At 37.9% G+C, this 16,271-nt stretch overlaps 1 protein-coding gene across 2 annotated transcripts in view; it reads left to right on the forward strand.

Moving 5' to 3' along the window:
* TES (testin LIM domain protein) overlaps positions 1–16,271 on the forward strand; it is a 59,465-nt gene that overhangs the window by 16,161 nt on the left and 27,033 nt on the right. For both annotated transcript variants that reach the window (XM_036010828.1, XM_028525770.2), the window contains one exon: positions 11,324–11,409. In XM_036010828.1, the coding sequence (XP_035866721.1) occupies positions 11,324–11,409 (86 nt within the window). The remainder of the gene's footprint in view (positions 1–11,323; positions 11,410–16,271) is intronic.

Consider the following 16,271-nt stretch of genomic DNA (forward strand, 5'->3'; position numbering starts at 1 on the left):
AGCAAATTATTTTCAGTACTAGTGGTAAGTCTATACATTTTAAATAAAGATCTTTCAACTCTGAGATTTAATTTGTTCCTTTATAGTTGGTTGTCTCTCTTAAAACATTTTTCTGTTGCTATAACATTGGAAGAGACTTATTTTGCATCAGGACTCTGGATTTTCCCTGACTCACACACCGTTCTTTTGAAGGCCCTTGTGTGTATGTCTGTATCTGTGTCTGAATTAATCACCTCAGGGCCTTCAAGTTGGTGCAACTGGTGTGAAGACATCCTTGTTCCTTATATCAGTCTCAGATTTTTCTAGGAAGGAGATGCTCCTGGTAGTGACAAATAGGCAGTCTTTCAGATCAAAACCTATTGTGCTAGAGAAGTTACACATGAGGAATATAACTGATTTAAATTATTACTTATCTTCAAAATCTCATTTGGGATAAAAACACACTGTGACTTTGTAGTTAAGAGCTGAGGATTTGGTTTTAGAAATGCCAAGATTCAAACCTCAGCTTTGCCACTTGATAACTGGGCAATCTTGCACAAGTTATTTAATCTAACAATTTCCTTATTTGTAAAATAGGGATGATAACACTTTCCCATAGGATATGTTGTTTTGAGAAACAAACAAGATGTGTGTTTTATGCCTGGCAGGTATACCACATCTTACCAAATGGTGGTCAAGGTATTTTTTACTACCACCTGCACTATCAAAACCAAGAATTCTCATCCAGAAGTGCTTTAAGGTATCCTGCCTAACTAAAATTAATTATTGCTTCCTGCGAAAAAACACCAGGATCTACTTCTGGTCTTTGTCAACTATGTTACCAAATTTTTTGAGGTTGTATAGTTGATTTACTACAACCTGATTGTATCTCACACTGCAGTATACACAAGTTGCCATTGTGAGGGTCCCTGTGTCACTGTTCTGCCTTAAGAGATGTAGCAGCAGATTGGGTGGGAGTAATATATTTCATTTGTTAAACTCCCAGAAAGACTGATGCAGTATCTCCAGGTTAGAATTTATTATAAATTATTTATGCTAAAAGATCAGTTTCCTTTTTTTTCACAACAGAATAGTCGATGTGATTATTTACTAGTGTGTATGCAAAAAGGTATCCATTTGGCTCACAGTGAATTTGATGATATAGCTTCATATAGGGTTCTGGTTTTATACTTCATACACTGAAAAGTTGAAGGAATGTGGAAGTGAATCCTAGAATCTGTTTTTGTTCCCATCTGCTTCTGGATAAGTGATACTGACAACTAAAGACCTTTAATTGATTTTTCTGTTCATGAGCTGTAATCCTTTGGTCTTAAGTTAAAAATTCTATTTCTATATTTTTAAAAATTGATTTCCTGAATATTGGTCTAATCCAGGATCTTTCCATGATCATTACCTGTGTTCAGGCACTGGTAGTTTAGAATAGGTATTTGCAAGGTAGTCACCTTGGGCAAGCTAAAAACTCTGCTATAATTTCTTCACCTAGATGAAAATGCAGATAATAATAGTACCTCAGACTCCCATAGGACTGTTATGAGGGTAAAATTTGATGATTCATGTAAAAAAACTTAGAACTATGGCTGGTAATATAAGTACTCAGTAAATAATAGTGTTTTGCATATTTGAAAGTTATTTGAAAGAGTAGATCCTAAAAGTTCTCAGCACAAGAAAAAAATTTTTTAATCTATTTAAGGTGAGAGATGTTAACTAGACCTAGTGTGGTGCTCATTTCTGAATGTATACAATATTGAATCATTATATTGTATGTCTTAAACTAATCTAATATGTGAATTTAAAGAAAGAAAAATAAATATTTGCTGCTGTTATAATCATCACCACCCCTGCCATAGCCTTTTTGTGTGTTGGGGGAAGGATGTGTTGGGGTAAAGGTGTTCTATGTTAAAGATCATTTGTAATTAAAACAGGTATTAAATAAAACTCTGTCATTATTTCTGAAAATCTCAGGTTCTATGGCAGGCATCAGGAATTCAAAAAAGAACAAGAAACTCAGTTTAATAATATAAACTAATGTGTAAACAGTCATAGTTAAAAAGAATTAAATAATGGAATTTGTATCAAGACCAAGTAAGAATTCAGAAGAACATATTAGAGTATAGATGGAGAAATGCATCACAGAGTAGCTGACTTTTGAATTGGGTCTATAGAGAGTAAGATTTTGCCAGATGGAGAACACAGGGAATGATATCCAGGCAAAGGGAGAAACTCCTCTAGAAACAGCACAGCTGGAGGGAAGGGAACTGTGAGGAAGCGGGGTAGTGGGAGTGAGGGTGGTGCCAGGTTGAAAAGACCCTTCACTGCCATGCTAAGACATGTGAAATTCACTAACTGGTTAAAATATCTAACAAGGGGATGGTTATGAACATCTTTAGGTTGTATTAAAATATTCTGGGAGCAACTATATGACTTTATACAAAGGGAGCACTTAGGAGTTCAGTGGTCCTGGAGTGGAGATGAGGTAACAAATTATGTCATTTTTAGAGAAGAGATCAGCAACACGGGAGCATAGTTATAGGATGGCTGCACAGAACAAGAAGGCCTCCTAGCCCTAGGCTTGCCCTCCATTCTTCTTCTTATGTATTTCAGACTTTAGTAAGGGAAAGATGGGGAATTTTATTCTTTTAAGCAAATTAAAAGATAGAGCAATTTTATTAGAATGATTAATAGGAGCTTTTAATCACAATAGTTTTTATTCTCACCTAAGAAAGTTGGCAAACTATAAAAAAGTTGAAGGGTGCCTGTTTTTATATTTAAGTCTGGTTTTCTAGTTAACTTCCCTTTTTTGGCACCTTAGGTCTCAGTAGAGACTAGAAAACAGGGAGTGAACTAAAAACCTAAAACAGTTTGAAACCTTGAGTCAGAGATATATCAAAATATATTGATTCATGGGAGGGGATTTCACAGATTTCACTAGGTTTCTAAGACAGCCATGTGCTGATAGGAATTTTTTATTTAGAAATATAGTTCTATAGTCCAGAATATTCATTTGTGCTCTTGAGTATAATGAGTATATGTATACATATTTATATGTAGGTATATATATACATGATAAGTAGATAAATATGTACAGGTATACATATACAGAGAGAGATGTACATATATACCATATACTGTACTTTGATCAGCTTCATTCCTAAATGATTAAAGAAGTCCTGGTAAACTTGTTTAGTAATGACATTTGGTTCCTTGCTTCATAGGGAAATTTGGTTATAAAAACAGTATGATCAGATGATCTCACCCTGAATTCTGCATGATATCTGCCAGATCCAAATTGTCTCCAAATCAACTCAGACCATGTTTGAAATACCAAAGGTTCCCTACCCTTTTCTTTTTCTTTAAAGAGTCTGATATGCAATACCCTTTTTCTGGATCAAAAGGGTCACCTGAAATGTTGCCAACACATCCTGTTGCCTGAAATTATAAATATGGGGATACAGATTATATCCCATTTCTTATTCTGAAATAAGCACGGGATAAGAGGATGTTTGGAGGCACAGATTATGTGGCTATAAGTTCAATATCCAGATTTAAGGATATTTAAAAACTTATATTTTTATGACTAGTGTTTCAGGATAAATATGGTCATTTTTATATTTTCAAAGACTTTGATAGATATTCCCAAAACCTGACTGTAGTTTTTCCTAATATAGTGAATCCAAAAGACCCATTTTCTTGGATACTGAAGAAGAAAAATTAATTTTTCATATCCTTGTTTTGATGCTGGCCAGGTGTTACTAAAATGAAATGAGGTAGACAGCTTTGGGATTTGTGTGCTTATGAAAATATGCTTTGATACACCGAGTGTTGACTCTGCAGGGAGTACCGTATCACATTGCTATTGAAATAATTAAATGCAACAGAACTGAGTCTTATCCCTCAGTACTTAAACATTTTGTTTCCTGTGTGTTTCCAAACTAAGTTTAGGCTATTCTGACTTATAAAAGCCAATAATATAGTTGCTTTCTTGAGTAATTATTTTCTATTTAGTGTTTAAAACATGAAGCAGATGACCATGTTGAATAACAAAGTTGTAGTTACTTTGAAACGTGACTTGTAGTCATAATTGTAGAATTAAGAGGTATCCTCACATCGAGCTAGTTGATTTATCATTATCTAGATGAAGCTCAGAAAAGAAAAAAATGACTTCTGAAATCACAGAACTTAGCAGTGACACCTTGGGACCAGATTCCAGTTTTTCTGCCTCTCCTGCAGTGATTCTTCTATATTTTCACAGTTCTGTGTTTTGTTAGTTCTCTAGTATATATAACCATGTAATTTTTAAAATTGAGACATAATTGGCATATTGCCATGTAATTCTTGATCATTTTACTTTCTAGTCAGCCAGGTTGCCTTTAGCTGAGGAGCTTTCTGGTTGCCCCTTCCTCTCTATCAGCCCTGCCCACATACCTTCCCTGTTCTTACCCCTCGCCAAGAATTCTCGAGTCCAGACACCTGGAAAGAAGTAACCTATAAGAACTAGGTGTCCAAGTGGAACAGTCACTGCTCTTGAGGAAAGGAGAAAGAACCTGACTGGAGGATGTGGTTTATGTTGTAGGTAAAGAGAAGGGTGGAAGTATAGTGAGAAGAATGCTGGGTCCTGAGCTTGAGGGAATCCTGAGCACAAAGTGAAGGAGTGAGGGAAATTGGTTGAGCTCTTGGGTCAGATGAGGTCTTTCAGGTCTTGAACTGAGACCAGGATGAGTAAGGGAGTCCCAGCTCTTGTGAACCCTTGCCGCATAAGGACTGGGAATCAGACTTGAGAAACTGTGCCTGGTGAAGCTCTGACTCTGAAACACATTATAGAGTAGAATTAGTATGTTTTCCTTTATCTGATATATGTTTGACTTGTGAAGGGGAGAATAGCAGATGCCTGGATGCCTAAATACAGGCAGGAACAGATATGGAAAAAATTTGCCTAACACTAGTAGAGATATGTCTACTCTGGTGCACTTTTAGCATACAAATTGGATTTAACAGGATTAGAGAACACAGTAATGCTCTAGATTACAATTCAGTCTGAAACATCCAAACTGCTAAGCAAACACTAACTAGCTTGTGAACCACATATCTTTCGTGTTTGAGTGGCATTGTGCTTTTTTATCCTAACAGGTTAGTAAAAAGTGTAAGGATATGGAAGAAATTCCTACCCGGTAATGTGGCATTGCTTAGAGATCCTCAATGCTGAGTATCAATTAGATTTAAGTTTTATAACTATACATTTATAGCTATAAAGTAATTCTCTAGCCCTTGCCAGTATGGCTTGGTTGGAGCATTGTCCATGACCAAAGGGTTCAGTTCCTGGCCAGGGCACATACCTAGGTTGTGGATTCAATCCCCTATCTAGGTGTGTGTGGGAGGCAACCAACTAATGCTTCTCTCTCACATTGGTATTTCTCTTTCTCCTTTCCTCTCTCTCTCTAAAAGCAGTGGAAAAAATATGCTCAGTTAAGGATAAAATAATGATGCTGATGATGATGATAATTTCTCTAAATCAAACTCTCCAAGGAAAATAAGTTCATTGCCAGTCTAAAACTCTGTCGAGTCACTTAAGCTGCTAACAATGGCTTTGAAAACTAGGCGTCTTTTTGTTTGGGTGTTTATTTTTAATTAGAACTGTTTCCGTTTGGGTAATAGCAGGAGAGTGTATTATATTGCCATGACCTTATTCCACTCTTTTTCATTTACTTGTTCTCTCTCTGGGATGTTTTCAGAATTCCCTCACTCTGTGTGTCTGAGCATTTGAAGAAGATGAAACATAGGGAAGCATACTTTTTAAGGTGGTAACAACCATCCTGGAAGGAGCCAATATGAAGATTAAGTTGGCCTTCCAGGCAAGCCAGTAGGGGTGGAAGAATGCTGAAGCAGTGATTTCTGAGCTTTCCAGGGCAGGCTGTAGAGCCATTTTCTCAAATTACTGCTTTTCTCAGTCAGGTCTTCTAGTTTCCCTGACGGTCCTCCCTCTGAGGTTTGGGTAGCAAAGATGAGAGGCCCTCTTGTCCTCCCACACTCAGCCTCATTGCCTGGCTTTTTTTTCTAATACTTTCTCTTTACCAGTCCCATCCTGTCTCTGGGAATATCTTTTCCTGTGTCAAACCTGGTGGCTCAAGACATGGTGCCAAATGTTTGAGACTTATTTCTTCCTTGGGAAAAGAAAAGGGAGGAAAAACCCAGTCTGCCTACTACAAGGTTAACCGTGTCACCTTGTAAGTCTTCTAAGATGTCTGTGGCTCCTCCTGTGCCGCCTTCTGCCACAGGCCTCCCCATATGTGTCCTCTTTACCTTGAATGTACTTTCTCCTCTTTGCTGACTTGGATGCCGCCCATCCTTTTGATCACAGTTTGAGCATACTTGTTCAAAAGAGCTTTTTCAACCTCTTGACAGATTTAGATCTTACCTTTATAAAGCTCTCTTAAAGTTTTCTACATTTAGAGGTGTTCAGGAGGCTTTGGGGACTTGTAGTGTTTTTCTTTGCAGCAGAAGTGAGCAGCAGAAGGGAATCTCTTTGGAAGACTAAAGACTGCAGCTCAGTGGAACATGAGTCATACACTGAGTTTTAGGTTAGCTTGCTGTTGACTAGCTGTGTGACAAGTCTGTATTTTAGCTTCCTGATCTCTTATGCCAAGAGAGTGCCTAGGCCTGTCCAGCACGGGCATTTTAAAAAAGCAGATATTGGGCTTCTGGTCAAGATGGAGACATGGGCAGACATGGCTTGCTTCTTTGCACAACCACATCAAAATTACAACTAAAATATTGAACAACCAACCATCGTATAGGAACATCAGAAATTGAGTTGAATGGAAGTCTAAAAACTATGAAATCAAGTTGAATGGAAGTCTGACAACTGTAGAATTAAAGAAACCACATCCACCCAGACTGGTATAAGGGGTGCAGATGTGGATCAAGCTGGCCCCACACCCATGTGTATAAAAATTTGGGAGGGATATCTTGGAAGCAAGGAGTCCCAGACCCACATCAGGGCCCCCAGCCCAGGATTCCAGTGCCAGGAAGATAAGTCCCCACAATTTCTGGCTGTGAAAACCAGCAGGATTGAGTCAGTAGGGGAGGTTGCTGGAACCCTAAACAGTTCCTCTTGGATAACCCACACATGGACTCACCTACTCAGACTTGTTCCCTCTGAGCTCCAGCACTGGGGTGGCAGCTTGAAGGGCACCAGTGGTATACAGGGAAAAACTGAAGTGTCTGGCATCAGGGTGAGCAGAGGCCATTGTCCCTTTGTTGACCCATCCCCCTTAACCCCCCTGACAAAGCCAGCAGGCTGGTGTCATATCTGAGACTTCATCAACCTGGGTAACACTGTGTGACCCACCTTGGAGATCCCTAAAAGCTCAACCCCAACCAATTTACAGGCTCACCCAAGCTGTTTTTCCATAAGAATGGAAAAGCTCCTGGTCTTGGCTCCTAAGTCCTATCAAATAAGCAACAGCTATCTTCAGTAAACCTTAGTGGCAGCCCGATTAGAGTCACAGTTTAGCCTGACCTGGGAATCTCTAAGCCCAGCACTAGTAGCAGCCACCTCAAGATTGATTTACAGCTCAGGCACGGTGCCTTGGACAAAACAGAGGTTGGGGCTGCATCACCCAGGAAACCCCAGAGCTAACATACACAGTGCACAGCTATAGACCACCTTGGAGCACCACCACCCTGCCCCTGCACAGCTGATCCTCCATGGAAGGCAGAGGTTAGTGGGCAGTGGTCATAGCCAGTCCTTGCAGCTGACTGGCCTGGGTAAATCCCTGCCATTGATATGCCAACAGCAACCAAGGCTCAACTACAAGAGGAGGGTATACCCAGCCCACACAAAGGGCACACCTCAAATACCCAGCTTGGGTGATAGGGGAGGCTGTGAGACTGGACCATACAGGTACACTTCTACATTAGACCACACTACCAAGACATGGAGTCAAAGCAACTTCACCTAATACATATAAATGATCACAGGGAGGCTGCCAAAATGAGGAGACAAAGAAACGTGGCCCAAATGAAAGAATAGACCAAAACTCCAGAAAAAGAGCTAATAGACGAAATGGAGATAAAGAATCTATCAGATGCAGAGTTCAAAACACTGGTTGTAATGATGCTCAAGAACTTAGTGAGGACCTCAGCAGCATAAAAGAGACCAGTCAGAAAGGAAGGATACACTAATTGAAATAAAGTACAATTTACAGGGAAACAACAACAGAATGGATGAAGTAAAGAATCAAATCAATGATTTGAAACATAAGAAAACAAAAAACAACCATGCAGAACAACAAGAAAAAAGAAAAAAAAAGAGAGAATAGTACAAACAGCGTCTGGGACAACTTTAGGAGATCCAACATTCACATCATAGGGGTGCCAGAAGGAGAAGCGAAACAGTAAGAAATTGGAAATCTACCTGAAAAATGTAGTGAAAGAAAACTTACCTAATTTGGTGAAGGAAATAGACATGTAATTCCAGGAAGTGCAGAGTCTCAATTATGATGGATGCAAAGAGGCCCACTGCAAGACACATCATTATTAAAAGGCCAAAGGTTAAAAATAGAGACTCTTACAATAAGAGAAAAGAAGTTAGTTAGCAGAAGGTTGCCAGATGGGAGGAGGAAGAGGGGGAATGGGAGAAGAGGTGAGGGGATTAAGAAGAATAAAATAGGTAGTTACAGAATAGCCATAAGGATGTAAAGTACAGTATAGAAAATAATAGTAGCCAAAGAAATTATACGTATAACCCATGGACATGAACAATGGTGGGATTGCCTGAGGTAGTGGGGGGCGCTGGGTGGAGAGTGGACAAAGGGAGAAAATCAAGACAACTGTAATAGCATAATCAATAAAATATAATTTAAAAAATAAAAAGCAGATGTTCATGGAATACTTCCAGTTTTAATAATTCTAGTAAATAATTTGCTAACCATTTTAGGGAGATAAAAAACAGGTGGGAAAGAAACAACTTATTCCTTTCCAAGGCTGACTTTGTAAATCAGTGAGCTACACTGAGGCCATAGTGTAAAATGTCTGTTATTTGAGGTTCTAGCGATATTAGCTGAGCTTCCAAGTTTCATTCAGAAATGAAAAACACAATGATATTGTTTCAGTATATTTGTAGTATTTTATTAAGCCCAATGTTTTTCAGATCAGGGGATTCAGATTTAAAAGCACGCAAAAATTTGTTTAGGTGGTGATTTGATTTAGAGGCAGAAGCACACTCAGTCCCAGTTATTATCTAAGCCACTACATCTTTGTTTCAGAATTTAAACATAACTAATACACACATAAGTTTGTATGTATTTTCTTTGTCACCAGACAAAATATATTTCTTACTGTGAATTACATATGAGGGAGTTTAAAACCAGTTGATTTAAGCTGAGCTGTGTGATTCAGCCTTAATAATATAATCTTAATTTTCATTTGGGATTGGAGTTTAGTAGGAGATGCATGAAACACAGTATGAAGCAGATCCATACAACAGGTGAATTTAGGATTGTTAATTCTCCTTAATGGAGAAAGGGATTGAAGAAGAATATACCTTTTTAGATATACTGTTCATTTTATTATGGGTATCGTAATAGAGAAAACTCTAAGTATGTACATTATGAAAGACTGAAAACCTTAAGTAGCCATCTCTCCCTGGCTTTTGCTTAGCCCATTTTTTTTTTTTTTCTGTACTGTAACTATGATCATCAGTGACAAGGAAACAATTTGATTCCTCAAAAGAAGAAAAGTGTATTCCAATGTTAAAGTTAAACATATGATTTAGAGAATTAAAATTGTTTTAAAAATTGGTAATGCAGACATGGCAAAGGTAATGAAGTTTAGTTAATGTTGGACAGATTTTTATCACCATTAGAAAGCATGCCTCAGATAGTCTGACTTAAAATAACATGGGTTCTCCTAAGCAGCTGAGTGGACCAGTTGGTTTTGAATATGCCCTTAGTTATAGTAAGAGGACATGGTGGTTTTCTTCACACACACACACACACACACACACACACACACAAAGGGAGGGTTTATTTGCTTTAATTAAAAGAAAAAGAGTGGTCTTCCTGTTTATTAATTATTAAACTTCAGGGCATGGTCAGGCTGATATTTTAAGGAAAAAGTTACAGTGGTGTTTTTGAATGCTTATTGACAAACATAACTTGGTAAGGTTACAAAAGGGTGCCACTGAAAAAAAATATGTTACTTTTCTGTCTTGAAGTATCACTCCAGATAGTAGCAGATAATGAATTTCTCAGTTGTGACTGATGTGAGTTTTTTAGTAGATTTTATTCATTTATTTTCAGAAGGGAAGGGACGGAAAGAGAGGGAGAGAAACATCAATGTGTGGTTGCCTCTCACACGCCGCCTACCGGAGACCTGGCTAGTAACCCAGGCATGTGCCCCGAATGGGAATTGAACCAGCAACCCTTTGGTTCACAGGCCGGTGCTCAGTCCACTGCGCCATAGCAACCAGGGCACTGATGTGATATTTAAAACACAAAATAACTTATTTTTTGCCAATGTGCTATACAAAATCTTTTTTTGATCTTTTTTACTTTGATATCAATAGTTGCAAAAAAGAGCTTACATTGCCTTCTTGTGACCTTCCCTCGTGTTCTCCTCCTCCTGAGAATTATTATTTAATGTGATAAAGAAAAAAGTTGTTTTGCCATAATAAAAGCAATAGTAATGCCCCCACCCCTACCTAGGCATAAAAGCACAGGACTCAGGGTTGTTTATCTCTAAAATGGAGAATAATATCATCTACTCTATAAGCATTAATTATCAGCTTATGAGATTAATGTTTATCCCCGTTCCATGGTATTCAATATGTTTGTGGTTGCTCTTGTTGTTATATTTATCATAAAATATGAAATAATATTTTTAGTGTAAAAATATAAACTATAAAATAATATTTTTAGTGTAAAGCGTAAAATCTTTACTCATTGGTTATTTTCTGCAAAATAATGTCATTTGCAGACAGGCTTACCTTCTAAGCTCCTTGTACCTATTGTACACAGGGGCATGTAGTGCCCAAAGATAACGATTCATGGCTTTTTACAAATCACAGTATTTGTTATCTTCTATATAGTTTTATTTTGATGCTTTTCTTTTTATGAACAAAAGCAGTAAGAATTGAAGTATGTATGTACATGGAGTTGCCGTGTACATACCTGGGAGTCATTGATTGACTAAACAGTGTGATACTCATGAAAGATTTGTTTGAAAGTTTATAAACAGGAGTGGTAAGTGGAGTTAGAAGTGTAATTTATTGAATTTTTTAGCTTTTCAAACATGTAATAATAAATCCATATTGTTTCCTTCTTAACAGATGGGCTTAGGTCATGAGCAAGGATTTGGAGCCCCCTGTTTAAAGTGCAAAGAAAAATGTGAAGGATTTGAACTGCACTTCTGGAGGTAATATTTTGAAAACTACAACCACATTAGGAATTTCTACTCTTTGGCACTGATTCCTCAGAGAGTGGAAATCTCTTAAAAGTTCTTTAGCATGGTTGCTAAATTGCAGATCTGTTACATTCTTTTCTGAGAAATAAATAAAACATAAAGCTATTCTGTATTCCTGTCATTAAGTTTGAGCTAATTGGGCCATAGTAACTATATTTAGAATTATTTGATTTATTGGCTACCCTACAGATTTCCTATGAGTATAGAATACTGAGTAGGTCTCTTATTTGAGTGACAAATTTGTGATAATCTCAGGAATGTTTATTAATTTAATTTTTAGTCTTTTTATAATTATGGGTAACTTTGCATATCTTATCTGAATATTTGCAATAAACAGTAAGTATGAATGATGAATTAAACATTCAGATCCAAATTGTCAGGAAACTTGAATCTGAGTCTCTTCAAAATTTTCAGCTATAAATTTACTGCTGAAAAACTTTGAAGCACTTGAATTTATAATAATAATAATAAATAATAATTCATTGCCAATGTCTTGATTTGAATTTTGTCTGGCCCTGGCTGGTGTGACTCAGTGAACTGAGCACTGGCCTGTGAGCCTAAGGGTCACTGGTTCAATTCCCAATCAGGGCACACCTAGATTGCAGGCCAGGTCCCCAGTAGGGGCGCATGAGGGGTAACCTCACATTGGTGTTTCTCTCCCTCTCTTTCTCCCTCCCTTCCCCTCTCTAAAAATAAATAAATAAAATCTCTAAAAAAAAAGAATTGTGTCTATATGGAGGACAAATATTAGATCAAAAATGTGAATTCTGTATAGATCTTGCATGTTATTAAAAATAATATTGAATATCATATGAACCTAACATTGTATTTAAAACCTGTTCTAATGAAGAACATAGATGGTGTTTATCAGTGGCAGTCAGGACAGTAATGGTAGCTCATAAGTCTGTTCGAAGCTAGAATCAGCACATTATTGTTAGAAGGAAAAAATAAATACAGTCAATTATACATTATTAGGATGGCAGCTGCCTGTTAGAATGAATCTTACTTACGAACCACTTCTGTACTGACTGTTTCTATAGGCAACTATCTAGAGTAAAAAATCTCATCAGCTAATGGGGCTATGTGCAGCATAAGTTAAAGAAGAATGTAGAAAAATAAAGGGATATTAGACTCTTTTAAAAGCTAACTTATTTAGGAAATGAAGGCAGTTGTTTTAAATAGTGAAGGCAACAGAAACTTCAGCCCTTCTAGAAATGAAGATACAGTTCTCTGTTTTTTAGGGAGCTAAAATTTTCCAGGTAGTTTTTAAATTATAAGACTTTAATAGCTCATCCCTATGCTACCTTTTCAAGGGACATAGCAGTTAGGCAATATGTCTGACATGTATTAGAAAAGTAAAGTCACACTAGACACAAAATAGTTTTCAAGGATTAGTATATTTTAGCTCCTACTATATGCACCTGTCTCTTGTACTCATAATACCTTCCTGGAGAGCTGCACTGCCCTCTGCTGGGCATAGTTCTTACTTCACAATCTTTTTTTAGTTATTATTACAGTATTTTATTGTTTATGCTATTACAGTTGTCCCCACTTTTTCCCCCTTTGCCCACCTCCACCCATGCACCCCCTCAGGCAGTTCCGATATCATTGCCCATGTCCATGGGTCATGCATACATGTTCTTTGGCTCATCCCTTCACCTTCTTTCATCCAGTGCCCTCCGCCTTCTTATAGTTGTCAGTCTGTTCCAAGTATCAATGCGTCTGTTTCTACAATCTTAAAATAGTCTTTTTAGTTCTTCTGTACAGTTGCCAAAAACTTCATTCCTGACAGCATCTTTTCTTCAAACCAGAAGGTTATAGTGATTTTTGCATGCTCTATATTATTTTTCTATTGCTGTTTACTATAATCTGATATTTTGAGATAAAAATATGTCAGACAAGAGATCTCTGTGGTATGAAAATCACTTTTTAAAAAAATTTTCCACACAGAGTCACAAATATGTCTAGGTGTAGTCTGAAAATATATTAAGAGGCATGAAAAACAAGGGCTTTGGCATGACCTCCAGTCTAGCCTGGGCCCATCCATGTGGTACTAATGCTGTCTTCTTCCTAGCAGGAGTCCAGACACATTTTTCTCAGAATTCTTAATGATTCCCCTTTTCCACCACAACTGGAAGGCTTTGTGGGCAGTGCCTTTGACATTCAGATGAGCCATTTTCCATAGTCTTTGAAGTAAAATATTCTAGACTGGTTGTTCTGAGTGTATCGAAGATTCCAGGTCCTAAGGCCACAGAACTGCTGTAATTAACGTGGTCCTGGGGGTCCCAGGACCCTGCCCACTTATCTCTTTCATCTTTATGGTGACTCTTCACTCTAGGAACTTTGGAGCTTCATGAGGCACAATGTGAAAGCCAGAGCTAAATTATTCTCCATTTTTATGAGTCTGTCCCTCCACACAGACACAAGAATGGTCTTTTGAATGTGAATACTATTATATACTTCCCAAGCTTAAGAACCTTGAGTGCTATCCCACTGAACTTGATCCTTTAAGCAAAGTCTTGGGCATTTGTTGTTAAACCTCAATGACTGGCCTCAGCTGTCTTTTCCAGCCTCCCTTCTCATTTCCCTTCCAAGCACCTTGTACTCCAACAGCTTGTGTCGATGCTGCTACCTAAAATTTCTGTGCCTTGTTGCATGTTTCCTATGCCTGGAAAGACACTACATCTAACCACCAAGAAACAAAATGTCTTTCCTATTCTTTACATCTCAGCTGAAGCACTACCTCTGAGAAGTCCTCCTTGCTCTCAGTATTAGTCCACTCAGGCTTCTATAACAAAGTACAATAGACTCTGTTGGCTTAAACAACAGAAATTTATTTTCTTACATATCTAGATACTAGAAGTCCAAAATCAGGATGCCAGCATGGTTGGGTTCTGGTGAGGAACCTCTTCTTGGTATATAGACAGCTACCTTCTTGTCATGTCCTCACATGGCCTTTCCTCAGTGTGAGCACATGGAAAGAAAGACATCTCTCTGTCTTCCTCTTGTTATAAGATCACGAGTCCCATTCGATTAAGATCCCACCCTATGACCTCATGTAACTTTATTTACCTCCTGAAAACACTATATCCAACTATAGTCACATCGAGGGTTAGGGCCTTACCATACAAATTGAATTGGGGTAGAGGGGCACAATTCAGTTGATAGTACCCTCTTTCCCTGCTTCCACACACCCCTCCCCAAGTAAGGGATTATTTTTCCCCTTAGCACTTTGTACCCTTGTTGGAAGCCAGGAAATAAATACTCAGACCTGACTGTTCATCACTTGGATATCCTGCCGGTTCCTTCCGTTACAGTGACAAGGTAGTCCACTGCTGCATTCCTTGGAGGTCAGCCTCTTGGGGCGCAGCATGGGGTAATGAAGGGTACTGAATGGATCTGGGGAGTGAATGGAGGAGGTCCAGCAGGTATGGCAACAGTTGCAAAAAGCTAAAAATGAATTCTCGGCTTAAGGAAGTTTAGAGTGGAATTTGTCACTTAGCTAGCCACACCTCACTTTACAGATCGAAGAACTAAAACCCAAATAAATTAAAATCACTTATTTGAGCTTATGAGTTATTAATAAGAATATAATTTGTGAACCTTTCCTATGTGCTGCATACCAACAATCACTTGTAATAGCTTTTTATTGCTGCAAAACAGATTATTACAAATTTAGCAGGTTAAAACAATACCTGCTAATTAACTCAATATCTGTTTATGCTTTAGGTCAGAAGTCTGGGCAGGCTTATCTAGATTTTCTGCTTATGGTCTCAAAAGGCTGAAATCAAGGTGTTGGCCAGGTTGGGATCTTATTTGGAAACTCTGGGGGAAGTCTGCTTCCAGACTCATTCCTGATGTTGGTAGAATTGATTTTCTTTGGTTATAGGCCTGAGGTCCCTGTTTTCTTGCTTTCTATCAGCCAGGGCTGGCTCTCAGCCTTCAGAAGCCACTCATATTCCTTTGCACAGAACTACCCCCATCTTCAAAGTGAACAACAGTGCTTAGACTCCTTTCTGTACCTCAAAGCCCTTGGACCTCCTCTTCTGCTCTCAGCCAAAGAAAACTCATTGCTTGTGTGATTAGATTAGGTGAACTTGGATAATGTCCTTTGCCATATAAAGTAACATAATCATGAAAGGAACACCCGGGAGTAAAGGTAGTAAAGACCATCTTAAAATTTGGCTTACTACAACATTTTATGTACCTGATTTACCTTTGAGATAAGTGGTAGTTTTCCCATTTTTTAAATAACTTACCAAAGACATGGTTTAGAGATGGCAGTGCTGGAATTTGGACTCATAGCTTGCCAAAACCTTCATCACCACCACCTTTCTACATGGCAGAGCAGAAACTAGAATCCAGGCGTACACTCTTATGACCAGTGAATGTCAGAGTACATGAGAGTGTCTTCTGTAAAGTGTGGTACTTTTGTGATATTGACATCTTTGTAGACAGTGGGGTCCTTTAACTATAAGCTCACCCCTTCTCTAATGCACCAGTGATTACAAGACTAGAGGAAAATAGAAGATTGAGGATGCCAAACACTTACTAAATAAGAACTACAACCTTCTGGGCATACTTTCAAGTAATATTTAGAGATAATAAATATTTATGAAATATAAGACATAAACCCAAGCTTTCAAGAAGTTTATAGCCAATTATTTTATATGAAAAGATAGTAATTTTGGAACCATAGATCAGTTATCATGTACATAATAGAATTATTCTGTCTTATCTTTTTTATCTGACGAATCCTTCCAATAAAACACTTGCATTTTACGAGAAAAATGTTATTTGAATATAGCATACAT

The sequence above is a fragment of the Phyllostomus discolor genome, chromosome 10 (assembly GCF_004126475.2).
Source record: "Phyllostomus discolor isolate MPI-MPIP mPhyDis1 chromosome 10, mPhyDis1.pri.v3, whole genome shotgun sequence".
Classification (NCBI taxonomy): domain Eukaryota; kingdom Metazoa; phylum Chordata; class Mammalia; order Chiroptera; family Phyllostomidae; genus Phyllostomus; species Phyllostomus discolor.